Source organism: Chelmon rostratus, chromosome 19 (assembly GCF_017976325.1).
Source record: "Chelmon rostratus isolate fCheRos1 chromosome 19, fCheRos1.pri, whole genome shotgun sequence".
Lineage (NCBI taxonomy): Eukaryota > Metazoa > Chordata > Actinopteri > Chaetodontiformes > Chaetodontidae > Chelmon > Chelmon rostratus.
Window position 1 is genome coordinate 4,412,579 of NC_055676.1, and position 17,401 is coordinate 4,429,979.

The following is a 17,401-nucleotide window of genomic DNA, read 5'->3' on the forward strand; positions in this document are numbered from 1 at the left end:
TGCATTAACATATAAACGTGTAGTAGGAATTGTCATTTTTCAACAGTAGACGAAACATGATTAGATATCATAAATGCACCGTGTTTTGTCGTACTCCACCATACAGATAGATACACAGTGTATTACTAAAGATATCACTGATACCTCGAGATGCATCAAATGCTGTGCAGAAGGGAAAAGTCCTGCTGTATACACCCCAAATTTGTGATGTCACCTTTACTGTCAGTTAATGTGCAAGACTGGAGCACTGGTTTTTGAGAGGATGTCAATATATCCACACACACTCACTCACACATCAGCAGGAGCTTAGTCACCATGGTAACCGCCATCCCCTGCCAGCAGTCCCTCCTCCCTCCCTCCATCGCCTCTCCTCTCTCCCCTCCCCCTTTGCTCAGTTACAATCCGCGGACGGGAACGAGACGGGGGCTGCTTCTCCCATCATGCCTTGCAGGAGGAAGCAGGAAGAAGCCAGGAGCAGCCCGTGAGCAGCAGAGTGGACGGAGGTGCAGAGAAAACAGACTGATGGCGGATGCGGAGGTACCAGCCAGGGAGGTATGGCCGATGTTGCCTCCTGCTTGCATTCGAGCTGCTCCTTTTCTCTGGGTGAGTCCTCCCTCGTAATACTTGTCTCCTACCAGAAAAACAAACAGGGTCCAAAACTCATGATGTGATGAAGCTGGCATGCAGACTGACGGATGCTGCCGGTGGAATTAAAGGGGCAGTGCAAGAATCTTTTCAGGTTGAGTGCTGCTTTTGCTTTGCAGTGAGGGGTCAACAAAGATGACAAGACCGGCGGAAACTCCCAGCATCTTATAAATGTCTGGATTTGTCGGCTTGAAGTGACATTCCAACCTGACCGTGCATGGATAATGTCATGCCAATCACACATACACACACACACACACACACACACACACAGAAAACACACATATACCAAAATGAAGCTGCCTCTCCCTTGATGTTTCCGTGGTGTGTTATAAATGTGGCCCTAATCTCAGCTGTGACTGACTGTATTAGAAGAACATAAAGAAGTAAACTGCCATGTCTCCACACTGACAATGATGCCATTCAGTCAAGTATATAATACACACAGAGACACACCCACACACTTGCATGTGAACAGACCGACATTTGTCTCAGACAGTGAGTTTTAGCCCTATTTCTAAAGAATTATAATGATTTTCTAATAACAAAAAGGACACTCAGTCTAAACATCTGAGTCCTATGTCTTTTTCAAATTAAATTGCCAGCATTATCCTCTAAGAGATGAATGATAGCCCCTCCATGATATGAGTTAAAATACTAAAACACACAGCATAACAGACAGCATTTGTCACAGTTACGCTGTTTTTAGTTTAGCACAAAACAGGCCAATAAAAAGCTCTGTTTATAAGCTCAGCAGCCTATAAGTTTCAAGAAAGTAGTGGTGATTGTTTAAGAGGTGTTCACAGTGTTTCAGGGAGCCTTTAACTAGAGAAGAAGAAATCACTGCTTAGCTGAGAACAGGGCTCTCCATCTCCACTGCTAAAAACTACTGATGCGTTCAGGGTCAATGGTGATTCAGTGTGGTCAGTTCAGCTTGAACATTTGATGGGAAAGACTGAAGCGTGCCTGTGCTAAACAACTCGAAGCAAGCGTGCCCTCAACAAAGCCTAAACGTAACAGCTTCCTCACCCCCCCAAATGCTCAGACTTCGTACTGAAAGTGCCAGATTGTACCAGCGTTCATCACATTTATCCTAGTCTCTCCAAACCACGTATAATTTGTACTAATGCCAAGTCATTTTAGGCTGCTGTAAGTTGTTTTCCACTAGCAATGAGCCAGCTTTTTAGTCCACACAAAGAGACTTTTTTTCATCATGTATGCCCTCACTGTTTGTCAGCGTTGCTGTTCTTTTTTGGTCGTTTAAAACAATTTGAAAGATGCAGACTTTTTGAACCAGTCTGAACTTAGAGCTGCACTGTATCATAAAAAATAAGAGAACTTTGTCCACTGTATGTACAGATGAGACTCACCGTACCTGATCTCAACCAAGGTGCAAGCCTATGCCCAGGAGATTTTCTTATTGTCAGAAAATAAACGGAAACCTGATGCAAAAATTCAAATCACTGTGCAAAACAGGTACCGTCAATTTGACCTAATTTTCTACTAATTGAATGTGCAATGACCAGATTCATTTATCTATGCAAGAGCACCATGTACACCTGTTTAAAACTAAGAGTTCAATTATGTGTTGAAGTAGTTGTTAATCATCTGAATGAGAAAAAGAAGCTGTGAGTTAAGTTTTGTTCTGCTTGTCTTTACAGCATTTAATGACAATACAAAACCACTTTTAAATGATTACATGTGAGAATATTGATAACTTTTCTCAATTCCAATACCTTTTCTTTAAAAATTAGTCTGTCAGAGGTGCATGACTCTAATGTTGCTGATTATGAGCTCAGATTTTATTTTTAGAAACTAATAAATAACAATCTAAAATATCCAGCAGATGTAATGTTACCTGTATGTTATTTTCAACTTGCATGTGTGTGCGTGTCCAACATGGAAGGTAGATTCAAGACAGATATAGGTTGTTTCTCGCGCTCTTCACACAGATAACAGCAACACTTATTTGCTTGTTGCACCTGAACTAGTTTATCTTCTGTTTGCTGTGTAATCTACTCTTTCTCCAGGGTGTATTTAAACAGCAAGACATGCAGACAAATGACTTTGTAGTCATTATTATCTGCAGGGCCCGAGCTCCAGCAGGGCTGATTAACATAGTAACCTAGTAAATCCTATTGACTCTTCTAGACACATGCACACTTGCACACACACACACACACACACAGTCATTATTCCATCAGTTTTTGGGAACATTACATAAAGTTTTGTTAATTTCCTGGAGGCTTACACGAATCATAATCACGATTTGCCTAATCCTAACCCTTTACTGGAATGTTTACCGAAAACTAAATTTACCCCAACCTACCTTAACTCAAGTCCTCACCTTAACATTCAACGGTTTACATGATGGGGATTTGCATTTTGTTCCCGGAAGGCCAGTGAGTTCGCCACAATGCGACAACAACAACATATCCACACACACAAACACACACACATTATATTGACATTAATTTCCAAGAGAATTACCCTAACCTTAACCCTATCCACTATTTGTGTAACATGGTGATTATTTAATAAGATGGTTTATCATAAGGAGGTTTGTATCAAATTTTATTTGTGCCCCTGCACTACAAACTATATTCTTGGGATGTATTCTGACCCCCTCATAACTGAACCTTACCCTAACCTTGAACCACGCTAAAAATGAATGATTTACGTTATGGGGCTAAGAAGGAGGTTGAGTCCCCACAATGTGGCTGAGTAAACTTATTTATGTCCCCACAACATCAGTAATACACACACACACACACACACTCACACTCACACAACATTGACTTACATTAATTTCCTAAAAAAAATAGTCTAACCCTAATTTAATCTACTAACCTTGAACCACGCTAAAAATTAATGATTTACGTCATGGGGACTAAGAAGGCGGTTAAGACCACACAATGTGGCTGAGTAAACACATTTAAGACGCCATGTCAGTAATCTAATCCAATCTAATCTAACACACAACATTGACTTACATTTATCTTCTAGAGAATTACTCTCACCCTAACTCAATCTACTAACCTTGAACCACCCCAAAATTGAATGATTTATGTTATGGGGGGGACCTGCGTATTGTCTCAAAAAGGTATATGAGTCCCCACAATGCATGTAATACAAGTTCTCTCTCTCTCTCACACACACACACACACACACATACAAATGTCTTTCAGTTGCTGCAGATGATTGCAAGCCCCACCCACGCATGCTGATCAAGCCAATAGGGAACAGGGGTGAGGGTGAGCAAAGGGCTGCTCTTATCTTAGTATTTATCCAGCAGAGATCACACTCAGGCAGGCAGAGAGTGAGTAGAGTGAAGGCCGATTAAAAATACGACACATCAGAGACTCGTGGTCCTGTTTGTCCCTGTGGCAGTTACTCTGCAGGTGAGTATGTTTTCACACATCACTCACTGGAACCGTGTGTTCTCATCATTTGGGCTTGGATGTTGGTGCAAAGTGAGTTTTTATTCCAACTGGAAAACATCTGAAGAATAGTTAAAATGTGACCAGAGGCTCTTTATTAGACCTGCAGCCCCATTAACATTTCTGCTGCACTACTTTTATCAACAATCAGTTATTGTCCTTCACATGAGTGCGGTGTTTACCACATTTGGACATATAAGAATGACAGAATATCTTACAGTTGTGCTTTGGGTGCTTTGATTCAGATTGAAAATGGATGTTCAGTCTGTGCAGAGCAATACTGAATTGAATTGAACTGAATTGACTGAGAATGTTGCCTCTTTCCGTCATGTCAAATTTGCCATCTCTTGACTGTTGGCTCTGCAAGTTGAGCAAGTTGGAGGTTTGAACAATGATCTGCGTCTTTTTGACAGCCCCTGTTGTGTCAGCTGTAAAGCAAACTTGAAGTCAGAAGAGTTCTGGGCTCTTGTTGACTCAGCTTTCACGGTTATGTCATGATGTATCTTTATTGTTGTGTTTTACAATTAAAAGTCTACTTGGGATAGTAGACCTGGCTTCAGTAGTTCAGCGCTGGCTTTGAAGACACAGCATGTGGACTGACCCTGAAAGGTTTTTAAAAGCCACAATATTTGTCATTAAATTAGTATTCAGGATTTAAAAAAAATGGATTATCTTATATCTTGAATTTTTTTTTAGATTTGTACATGCAAGGCAAAATCAAGGAAAATAACCTTTGGGCCAGTTCAGGGCAATAGACTGGACAAAAAGTTGAAATTGTTTCTGTAAACCACCAAATATCACCTTTTTATTGTTTGATGAGCCTTCTCTGCCACAGGATCCTGTTTTAGCTGTGAAGTTACTTATTTTCGGCCCTTTAGACTGACCCTTTAACAGGACTGGATGGAAAAGATTTCAACTGTATAGGGAAGGCAAGGTCCATCCTGAAAGGAAGCGATCAGGTCATTTCTAAGCAGTGGTGGAGTGCTTTTGTATCACATGATTAAAGACGGAGAACATTGATTAGAAATGGTGCACAGAAACAGCTTTAATCGATTGTTCTCAGCACTGTTGAGGGCTGACACTGACGTAAATTCAGCTTTCAGGTCCTCAGCGTGCCTCCTGTCATGTTAGCGGTTCATCAGGTACATGTGTTCCTGTACTTGAAAGAAGACCTTGTTCAAGTGGACAGTTTTGGCGGTAGTCTGAGGTAGTTATTGTGTTCCTGGGCCCTTTTTCTGAAGATGTTCTTTAACTTTATGTGTTGCACCTCAAAGCTACATAGACTCATCATTTATCTCCTGTGTCTTTTATCTGTAAAAAAGTCAGGTTGCATTTGTAAGGCCCATATGAACACAAACTGGGCTCTATGTTGACTGCCTAGAAATCAACAAAGGAGGGGAAAAAAAACTATGGGACTAAACTCTGATTAAAACAACAAATCTGATGTAAGCAAACACAGACTGATTCCTCCATTTTTCATCCCCCTGTCGTTGGCAGCGCTGCCACAGGAAGTTTAAATCACAGCACATACCGGCGTTGCCGTGATGCCAGAGGCTGATAACATGCCAATTTAAGTGTTTTATGGATTCTGTGACATGGTTATCTCAGCTGAGACGCAGCTGCTACTGAAGACAACAAACCTCGTGAGAGAGACCCTCTGCAACCGGCCAATCACAGGCTTTCATTTAGCATTCTTGAGTGTCATGAATGTGTTGATCTCTTGCTTTCATTTATAGGTGGTCTCATTTATGGCATTTAAAGACCAAGTGAACAGTTTTATGGTGTAAGTCCCTGTAGAAACTGACTGGAACAGAATTCAGACCATCACGTAAAGCTGTAAGATCATTATTAAAGAAGAAAAATATCTGATTTTATGATTTTATGTCAATGATTGTTGTGACTGACATCTATTGTATGCTAAGGTTGTTAGCAGTTAATAGCCAGCCCTCCCTCACCTGAAAAACAGACTTATAGGTTGTTTGTGCAAGCAGCATATTACGACTCATATTTTAGTTTATTGTTAGGCGGCAATCTCTACTGACCTTGGTACTATTGACTGGAGCAAAGAAGGAAGTCAGTTGACTTAGCATAGAGAAGAACGTCCACGTTTGGAGGAAGGTGGGGTAGATGGATGGATGGATGGATCAAACAAACACAGGACTTTCACCCACAAGACCACTCTTTGTATTCTGTGTGAATGTTGACTTATTTTTAGTTTCAAGTGGTTTCAGCACACAGCTAAGGAAGCTTTTAGTCCACTGCCTTAAGCATACGGTTATCCTTACTGTGTTTACATCTAATTTAATCATAAGTGTGTATGGAACGGGCCATAATGACAATAATAATCCAACACTGTATGTTTATGAAGAACTGTATATTTACAGTCTAAGTGATTACAGTAGCTCAGTTCTTTGAAAGTGTGGAGGATTAACTGAAAGGTTTTAACAGCACTTCTTAGTCACTGACTAACTGGTGCGCTTGGAAAATGAGCTAATTAACTCCGGGCCAACAGTTTGTTTACCTAGGAAGAGAGTGTACAGTCTGTATTGCTGCATAACTTTTCGCTGAAGGTTCACTGAAGGTTAACAGACCAGCGTCTTGGGTAAACTGTTGAATTTGTACTTTCGGTCTCTTTGGAAATACGTCATTTAGCGTAACATTTCATTCATAATCCTGACTGAACATTAACACAAGGGGCTGATTCATATGTTTAAATGATGATGTACCAGTCAACAAATGATGTCTGTAAGGGAAATTGTGCTTTCACCATAAAACTGCAGACCATTATAGGAAGCAATATTCACTCCTTAAAAATCTGGTTCAGAATCAATAAAAGATTAACAATATGTATTGTTTGCCTTGGTCCAAGCTGTGAATTATAGGCAATTCTTTGGGTGGGAAAGTATATGTTTTGGCATTTGCACTCCATGCACACTGTTGTCCATGGTTTCACACTATTCCACTGATCAACAGTTGAAAGTGAAAGTGAAGACCTTTCATTTGTTTGCAAGAAGACTTCCCGTCACACTCTGCTCCACTTTCACATGTTAAAACCCAGACCACAACCCCTTGTGTTTGGGGTCGACGTCTGTAGGTGCCCGTTTGTTCTCTGATTACGTGATCCAAACTGCAGTTTACTGCAGCTCAGTACTACAGATAGTACTGTTCTGACAAAGTAAATGTGTAAATGCCCCAGAATTCAGACATACCACAACAAACATGCTCGGTTAGAAAGACACAGTATCTTATCTACTGACTGAAGTCATCTCCACTGATACTGACTGCTCCTGTTTCCCTGTCTGTCCTGTATCTCCCTCTCCTCTCTCTCCCTCCCTCATTTTCCCTTGATGATGATCTCAAAAGGAGCACAGCTGACCACGTCAACCTCCTCCCCTCTCCCTCTTACTCTTACCGTGCCGCCTCCTCTTCATCCCAAAGACCATGGAGGAGGTCACTAAGGTCACAGAGACCACATCGGCCTCACCCCCTCTCCTGGAGCGGCAGGTTCGCCAGCGACAGCCCACAGTTTCAGTCCTCAAATCTAAGCTGAAGCAGAGTGTGGCCTGTTCTGTGCCCAGAGTCCGATCCACCCTGACAGGTTTCTTCCCTGTGGTGCGCTGGCTGCCTAAATACAAGCTCAGAGAGTATGTCTGGGGTGACATGATGTCGGGCGTTCTCGTCGGCATCATCTTGGTACCACAGGCCATCGCCTACTGCTTGCTGGCAGGAGTGGAGCCCATCTACGGTTTATACACTTCATTTTATGCCAACATCATCTACTTCTTGATGGGAACATCCAGACACGTCTCTGTGGGGATCTTCAGTCTCATGAGCCTCATGGTTGGACAGGTAAGGACATCACAAGTGGCACGCAATGATCATGCCATTTGGGTCCACGTAAATCAAAAGCACAAAGATTAATTAAATGTATCACTTATTGCCATTGAAGAGTGAAATAAATTACAGTTATATTTTGTAGGTCTTATAACGGATTCATTAAGATTTGTTGCTGGTGGTTTCTACCTGCCTGCAGGTGGTGGATAAGGAATTATTCCTGGCAGGTTTCGACCTCAATGAGGACTCCACAACGTCTGGGCTTGATGTGTTGAATGCCACCCTGGGCACCAACCTCACAGCTGGTAAACTTCACACCGTGGAGCTAATGGGTCTGCAGTGCGGGAAGGAGTGTTACTCCATCAGCATCGCTACTGCACTTACATTTCTGGCTGGCATCTATCAGGTAAAGGAATAGCTGCATTCTGACCTAATTGTCCCAAAGCTCTAATACATGAGACGGAACACTGTAAAGCTACATTAAAGGCACCCTGTACAGTTTTTGCCCACTAGCAGCGCTATGGAGCATTGTTTTTAGGGTGGGTTCTCATGTTGTTTAGTGCACACATGAAAATCCTCATGTGCACATGTACATTGGTGACTTTACACACAGTACTGCAGATATTGGCGGTGATTTTGAACAAAAAATGTGCAACATTAGTTACACCGGCTGTAATATTCAAAAAAACAACAGCCATGCTAGCGGCCAGTGAAGCGCTATGACTGGTCACAGTGACCAAGTTAACATGTTCATTTTTGTAGGTATAATGTTTACCGTGCTCACTATCTTAGTTTAGCATTTTAGCATGCTACATTTGCCAATTAGCACTTAAAGCCAAGTACAGGTTGCACTAATGGGTATTTATTGCAGAACTTTGGCCACAGGCAATGCAAAGTTTTTACCTCCTGGATGAGCTAAAAAAGTCAGGGGATCACTAGTTCTACATTTCATCACGTGGGAACGTGAATGCAAATTTCATAGCAATCCATCCAATAGTTGTTGAGAAATTTCACGCTGAACCAAAAATGTGAACCTCACGGCAGAGAGGTTAGGGTTTCAGCAAAGTTATTAAGATAGATCAACTGGAAACCGTGGATGACTGCACAAAATTGTGTGCCAACATATCTTCGTAGATAAGTGACTAATTATCTCATTCCCATCCATCTTCTATCACTCCCTTCCTCTTCCTCTTCCTCTCCCTCTCCTCCTCCCTCTCCTTATCCCCTCACCAGGTAATGATGGCGGTGTTTCAGCTAGGCTTCGTCTCTGTATACCTTTCGACTCCTATGCTGGATGGTTTTGCCACTGGAGCCTCTTTCACCATCCTGACCGTGCAGGCGAAATACCTGTTGGGTCTAAAGATTCCTCGTCACCAGGGCTACGGCACAGCTGTCGTCACCTGGATCAACATCTTCGCCAATATTCATAAGACCAACCCGTGCGACCTCATCACTAGTGCCATCTGTATCTCTGTGTTAGGTAAAGACTTTTTACATACTCCCCATCAGGAAACTGCTTCTGCTTTAATGAATATTATACTACATTTCCCAGAATGTTGTTTTCGAAAGCATAAAAAAGCAATATCATAAGTTTTTTCACAAAGACCAAATTCAAATTTTAAATTTCTTCAATGAAGAATAACTCATGACTGAATTTTTAATCACAGTGGCAGGGAAGGAGATCCAGGACCGCTACAAGGATCGTCTAAAGATCCCTCTGCCCACTGAGCTGATAGTAGTGGTTGGAGCTACACTTGCCAGCCACTTTGGGGAGCTGAACAGCCGATACAGCTCCAGTGTTTCTGGCCACATCCCCACAGGGTTCATTCCTCCCCAGGTGCCCAGCTCTGGTCTGATGGCACGGGTGGCACTGGATGCCATTCCTCTGGCAGTCATTAGGTAAATGTACAACAAATTTACTTGGCATCAATGTGTGTTTCTTATCTGTGCGCTGTTACACATGCAATTGTTAGCTAGATTACCGTCTGGCAGGGATATCTGCCCTAATTGAGATCCGATTGCACTTTCAAAATACAAACATCTACGGACATTTCGTCCTCTATTATTTACATTCTTTAAAAAAAGAAGGTGGTGCATTTGAATTATGGTAAGCACACATCAAGTGGCTTAGACATGGCATCATGATCACATTAAATGTATGTTTATATCAGTTCTAACAGGCTCTTCACATGCTTTTATGAGCCTCAATTGGTAAACAGAATTTCACTTTGTCTTGAAGTTTTGCCTTCACAGTGTCGCTGTCCGAGATGTTTGCTAAGAAGAACGGCTACACGGTTCGTCCTAACCAGGAGATGTTGGCCATCGGCTTCTGCAACATCATCCCCTCCTTCTTCCACTCTTTCACCACCAGTGCAGCACTGGCAAAAACCATGGTGAAGGACTCAACAGGTTGCCAGACACAGGTGAATTTCACACTTGGTCAAACCTATTTCTTTCATGAAAGGTCCAGTCAGTCATTAAGAATTCACATTGCATGCTTTCTTTCATGCATTAATGTGACATTTGAACTACCCTCTGCTGCAAAATTATGTAATCCACTATAGATTTTAGGTTTTCAAGAGATCTTTGTCACCGTTTCTCCTCCATCAGGTATCGAGTTTGATCAGTGCCCTGGTTGTCCTTCTAGTCCTCCTCTTCTTCGCACCTTTCTTCCACGATCTCCAGAAGTGTGTTCTTGCCTGCATCATTATTGTCAGCCTTCGGGGTGCACTAAGAAAATTCAAGGAAGTCCCGGGTAAGTGGCGCGCCAGCCGGAATGACGCCATCGTGTGGCTGCTCACCATGTCAGCCACGGCTCTGATCAGTGTGGAGATGGGCCTCCTGGTCGGAATAGTTTTTTCCATGATGTGCGTCATCTATAAGACCCAGAACCCTAAGGTGAGTACTGGACTCGATGCTGATAAAGCTATGACTTGCTGGTATTAAATATTTATTCAAAGATAAAAATTGGCCTTGAGTAATCTCATCTAATCTGACGTCAGGTCTCTCTCCTGGGCCGGGCCAGTGGCACTGATCTTTATGAGGATATGGACGAGTACAAGGACCTCATGCCACCACCTCGGGTTCAGGTCTTCCGCTTCCAGGCTCCTCTTTACTACGCCAACAAAGACTCATTCCTCAGATCCCTCTACAAAGCTGTGGGAGTTGAACCTTTCCTGGAGATGACTAAAAGGAGAAAGGCAGAGAAGAAGGCCAAAGAGATGTCCTCAAAACAGGCCAAGGCAAACGGCGAGAAAAACAACGGAGAGGTCGTCGTTGGACTCGTCCAAAGAGAACTGGATTTCCACACGATAGTTTTAGACTGCTCTGCCATCCCCTTCATAGACTCGACAGGCATGGCCACATTCAAAGGGCTGGTCAAGGAATATAAGGAGATCAGGGTGAGCGTGCTCCTTGCCAACTGCAACACCTCAATCATTGATGTCCTGCAGAAAGGACAATTCTTTGGGAAGGATGACAAAGACATGAGCAGCCTGCTGTTTCATACAGTTCATGCGGCAGTTCTTCACGCCGACAGCACGTTCGCAGCCACAGAAAGCAGGTCAGAAGACTCTGTGGTGTAGAGCAGAGGGAAGAAGAAGACGTTGTCGCATACATATTCTACTTCTCCGTTCTTTAGTATACCTAAAAGTGGATTCAGGTATGCTGTCTTGCCATTTGTAAACAATACAGCAGTAGGTAGTTGTGAGGTTGCCTATTGGAAAGCTTTGTACAAGGAAATATGGGGGTAGCAAGATGATCCAAGATTGTCCTACCAATTAACGATTTGATGATTAGTGCCCTTAAATAACCACGCTACATGAAATAAGATGGCTATTCCATAAAACTATGTAGTAGGAAGGTACATTTTTTAAACTGGGGCCCTTTGACTGGAGAAAAAAAACAGGGAAAATCCTACAACAACCAGGATACACTGCTCACAGTGCCTTCCAAGGCTCCTTCTATGCCACTCTTTTATGGGAACAGAAGCTGCAGAGGCCTCTTTCACCGTATACACTGCCTAACTCCACCAGGCCTGGATAAGCATCCCTGAACATCTCATTCCAACATTATATTAGAGAACTAGTTTTTATCCAAATAAACTGATATTTCAACATCAGTTTTTCTTTATAACTAGCAAGAAAACAACATAGCAAGAACAGCAACAGTGTCATCCTTACGTTATTGTGCCGATATGGCTTATGATTTTGCTAAAGCTAACATGAGTTCTTCAACCATGTCAGCCGGGGGCAGAGGAGGCACGTAGGCAACCCAGATAAGCCACAGGTGGTCAAAAACACGCAGCTGGGAGGCGGGACTCCCAGTGGCGCCATGCCACCAGTTGCTTGCTCTTGAAGAGATTGAAAGAGAAAATATTAAGGAGGGCGAAAGAGCAGGCAGCGGATGTCAGTCTCATGGAAATGACCTTTTGTTAGAGCCATTTAATCTGTAATGTAATGTGCCAGTTGTGGTCACTTCTATTACCACCTGTCATTTACTTTCTCGTCATACTTTCCACATTCAACAACAACAACTTCCTGGCTGGACACAGGTAGTAGGAAAGAAGAAGAAAAACAGAACAAATTGTCTTGTACTTATTCTTAATCACTGATCTGAATGCTGGGACTCACAGATGAAGTGTGTGTCTGAGGACTTGCCAGGGACTGCCCATGATCCATAGCGTCAGTGATATCAAAATAATGAGGTCGACTGTACTGTACTGTAACTGACATTTAATCTGTACATGCTTCCTCACGTAGTGTTTTATTTTACAGCTGTTTTGTATGAACGTTCAGAGTCACAAATTTGTTTTCTTCAGTTTGCAGGTTAGTTGTTTTCAGTTGCTGATGGTCTGTGCTTTTCAGATGGCACAGTTGTGTCACTATAAAGCTGTTTTAACTTTTTATACGACTTCATGCCTTTGGCCAAAGTGCATAATGGCCCCAATCCAGGAGTCCAGAGTTCAGATATGACGATTCAGCCACTATCAGCAGTATTTCCCGAGGCACCAACTGTTACCGTGGGCCTCAGGGTAATTTCTAAAAGGCCAGTTCACTTCTTCCTGACTTAAAGAAGAAGCAGTCATCCGTGGCGGGAACAGAAGCTTCGCATGAGAGACCACCTACTTCAAACCAGGGCTTTCTGGTCAGCCAACAAGAACACTATGATCTGTTCTCATCCAAATAAAACATTTCCACACATCTGAGACGTGTTCTCAGGTGCTGGATGAAAGCTAGCCATCAAACGGTGCTTCTCAAATGTATATTTGTTTCTGAGTGAACTGACGGCAACAGGCGATGCCACGTATTTTGTCAAAATGCCTCTTGTGACTTGCTTGAGAGCAGGTTTTTTTTTCCCCGTTTTATCACTTTTCTTCCTCATGTCTTTCATCCCCGAATTAAAACAATAACAATTTCTTTAAAGCAGCCTAACATCAAAAAGGAATCTGTGCTTTCATGTGAACATGTTCCTGTCAGAAAGAACTGGCATTGCAATAAGATTGTCGACATTCTTTGTTCGTGAATCTAGAAAATCATGATTTTATATTTTCATAAAATTATTTTGTCATCAAACTTTTTTCCACGTCCAATCATGATAGTGATTACGTCACAGTTTAGGGGAAGTCTGTTTGACTTTGATTCCTTAGTGTTGACATTCAACACTCGTATACAAACACTGCCTTAATGTTCAATACTTGAATTAAACTGACTGTTTTTAGTGAAGTGCTTGTGTCTGTGACTGAATTATTGCCATTAGCAACAGACTTTCATGATATCAAGGGGATATCTGTTCATGACAAATGTTATTTCACCATATTATTTTGGCAAAGAAAGGAATATTAAAGCTGCACTAGTCGATATTCTTATATTAGTAAGCTTACTGTTTTGATTTTAAGGCAACTTAAAATGCAAAAACTCTAAAAAAGTTGCACCTTTTAAATATGAAAGTATAAAAGATAGTAGCACTTATCTTCAACTCAACTACATCGTTTAAATGAAAAGTCCTCCAAATGAAAGTTGGCTGTTCCAAAGTGATGATTAGTGCAGACGACCTGAGAGGCTTTTACAGGCTGTGCTGCTGTGTCAGGCTCCTCACAACTATCCATTACTCCATGAGGTAATATACCCAAGGCTGTTATTTGCTAACATAATCATCATACTTATAACACTGAAGGATGACTTGTAGTGGCCAGAGTCATCCTACATGATAGCACTGCTACACCATTCCATGTGACTGACCCCACCAACAGCAGGAAGACAGAAACATATAGTCCATGTAATTATTCATGGCATAGTTACACATTCAGGTATATTTTCAGGGGTCAAAATGTACTTATTAACTGTAAACATATTATGAGTTAGCTGTTTGCCTGCACAAAGATTGTCAATGATTAAATATGTTTACATGTATGAAAGTGAAAAGTCAGCATGTGTCACAACCATATGATTCATGGCTCATTTCATTCGTGCAACAGAAAGACACAGCCTGAAACTGAGGCGTTAACTGACACAGGTAACATGATAAAGATAACAGATTACACACTTACAAGTAAGTCATTCATTTAAATTAATTCACTTAAAGCTTGGACAGATTTCTATGGACACCAAACCAAACCAAAATAAAATCTCTGCAGGTTCAACAGATTTCATACGACAAGCACTAACTCAACAACAGACAGACCTCGGCGTCACCAACCTGAGGTTCAAAATGTTAAGATTTCTTTACCTGAGGTGCCACAAATATGCTTACCCGCATTCTGGTGGACAGTTAAATGAGAAGACTGATACCACTTACATGTCTACTGCAGTCAGCAACTATCTAGCTTAGCTTAGAACAAAAGCTGCTAGTGAGAGGTGCACAGCCTCATCATGCACCAGTAAATTAAGGGATCATGCCATGCAGAGCAATAATTATATAATTTCCACATTTTGAGGTGCGATTCCTTCCTCTCTGAATGTAATTGTCACTTCCACATCGTGCATGACTCAAAAGATCAGCCACAGATGTTCCCCGGCCGTTTCTACCAAACCTCCACTCCAGCACCACGAAAGTGCTGTTTCACTTTGACGTAAACCAAAACTGGCTCCGTCTGAATCTAACAAAATCTGCCTGCTGTCGGAGCAGCGCTGCAGCTCATTAATTAACATCTTACATCTTGTCTGTTCCATCCGCACAAAAACAGAATGGAAAAAATGGCAGTTTTCTCTTTTACAACAGGGTTACATAGAGCAGTAATTTCTTGCACACCCTACAAAAATGCGAATTGTCCGTTTCTCACTTTAATTTTTGTGCAAAGTCAGAGTCAGAGGTGCTGGTAGGTGGACAGATCCAGGATAGCTGTTGTCGTTTCCAGTCTTTATTTAAGCTAAGCTAACTGGCTGCTGGACCGTGAAGTTTATTCCTCAAAATGCTGAATTATTGCTTTAATAATGTCATGATTTTATTTGAGATAGCTTGTGTTTTACATGGCGCAGCACCAAATCTTTATGCTTCTCGAAATATTGCCACAGAACTTCAGAACATGTTCTGAACAGTTCCAGATGTAGAATTTTCATGTTATGCTTTTGTAGTCAAAGATGGTCAGTATGTCAGCTCCAATAGTCTCCTTCCTGGTTATCACAAAAAAAATCCATGCATGTATTGATCTTTGTTTTTCCTCCGTACTGAAATTTCCTTGGAAACCCAGTGAACATCAGCTCAAAACCAGCTGTTATCTCAGGATGACTCCCCATCATTACTGTGTCAGACACCTTATGCATAAATATTCATCACTGGGTGAGGTGATTTAGAGATGGTATGTCATTTTCTAACATAATCATTATATTTACAAGGTCAGCAGTCATTCTGGATGACAGCATTGAAATGAGACAGAGATTAAAAAACAACATGAAGAAAAACACCTTTGCCTTGTTTCTTGCAGAGATTGTGACAGTCTTTGTGCACATTGGAAAAGTTACACAGACGAGGGTTCACCGTGTATTTTAGGCAGCTGAGACCAGCGTGCGCATGTGATTTGACCTTTGACCTACTGAGTCATCATAACTGAGAGAATCACTTGACACTGGGCGAACAGAAAACCAGTCACTCACCTCCACAGAACACAACAGGTGACTGAATTGGTCAAATGGGGTTTAAAAAAAACAAAACAACATGGTTCCTGTTTTGAAGAGACACACTTACTGAGAGAAACAGCAATAGGCCAAAAAGCAGAAAATGTTCACCCGCACTTTTCCACTCTCTGATGTAAATGGGAAACTTTTGGATCAATACTGCCCTCTATTGTTCAATAATTTGAACAACAGAAACAAGCGCACGCTGTTTCCTCAGCAATGACAATGACGGTACTACGAGGAGTAATTCTGAGCTGTCCAAAAACAAAGACTGAGCAACATTTTTTTCCAGCATTCTTTATTCCTTTAAAAATATATTTTCACACAGGCACTGTAATAAATATTATACATCTTGTAGGTCAGTGCCAATGCTTTATCATACAAATGATATTCAGAAAAACCCAAACACAGGATAAAACAATCATTGAATGAGATCACTGAAAAAAACAAGTTCAAGCAGTTGATGATGATCGGAGTTCATGTTCAAGAATAAAAACACAAACTCAGAAAGGCAAAATAAAGTCTCTTCTTTCAGCACCGTTCAGCTCTGCAGCCTGGAGCAGCCTGTTATAATATCCACAACTTGCTCTACACATTATATCGTGCGACATGATGATAGAGGTGACATCTGACAACCACTTCAGCTGATAAGTGACGACCATGATGGCTGATATGGTCAGTGAGATCTGAAGTGTTTTATATCTTCGCCCGGTGACGTCCAGCCGTGCGGAGTGCAGATAGTTTTGGTTTTATTTGCCCAGGTTTTTGAACCACTTTCTACCGAAGACATATAGTAGTCCTTAAAAAGTTAGAATCGTTTTTTTTTATGTTGCTTTTCAATGCTATGAGCTCCAAAAACTAGCACATAAAATCAAAACTATGTGCAAGGTAAGTGAAAATATTTCTGTTTTGATTTGGATGAACCACCCCTGTATGAACACTGCATGTTGGCATGGCCTCAACAATGTAGTGCAACCCTGATGATGATTTTCTGGGACATTGTATAAAACATAAATAAAAACAGAATGCAATTACTTGCACATGAACTGTGTTGCCTCACAACTGTTCTACAAAGTGTTCCTGAGCCCATGTAGTAACAACCTTCATACAATCATGTGTTGACAAAGTGGTGAACCTCACTTCATCCATGCTTGTGAACGACTGAGACTTTCCAGGATGCTCCTTTCATACCCAATCATGATACTATCACCTGTTACCAATCAACCTGTTTACCTGTGGAATGATCCAAACAGGTGTTTTTGGAGCGTTCCACAACTTTCCCAGTCTTTTGTTGCTCCTGTCCCAACTGGTTAGAAATGTGTTGCTGCATCAAATTCAGAATAAGCAGATATTTACAAAAATCAATGAAGT

At 41.6% G+C, this 17,401-nt stretch overlaps 1 protein-coding gene across 1 annotated transcript; it reads left to right on the forward strand.

The window, feature by feature from the left end:
- The first annotated feature begins 554 nt into the window (after positions 1-554).
- slc26a1 (solute carrier family 26 member 1) lies at positions 555-11,503 on the forward strand. The gene is given in 9 exon segments (XM_041960649.1): positions 555-603; positions 7,449-7,480; positions 7,482-7,934; positions 8,119-8,325; positions 9,153-9,399; positions 9,587-9,818; positions 10,159-10,342; positions 10,530-10,817; positions 10,922-11,503. Coding segments are annotated over 9 exon segments (2,274 nt in total).
- Positions 11,504-17,401: the final 5,898 nt, after the last annotated feature.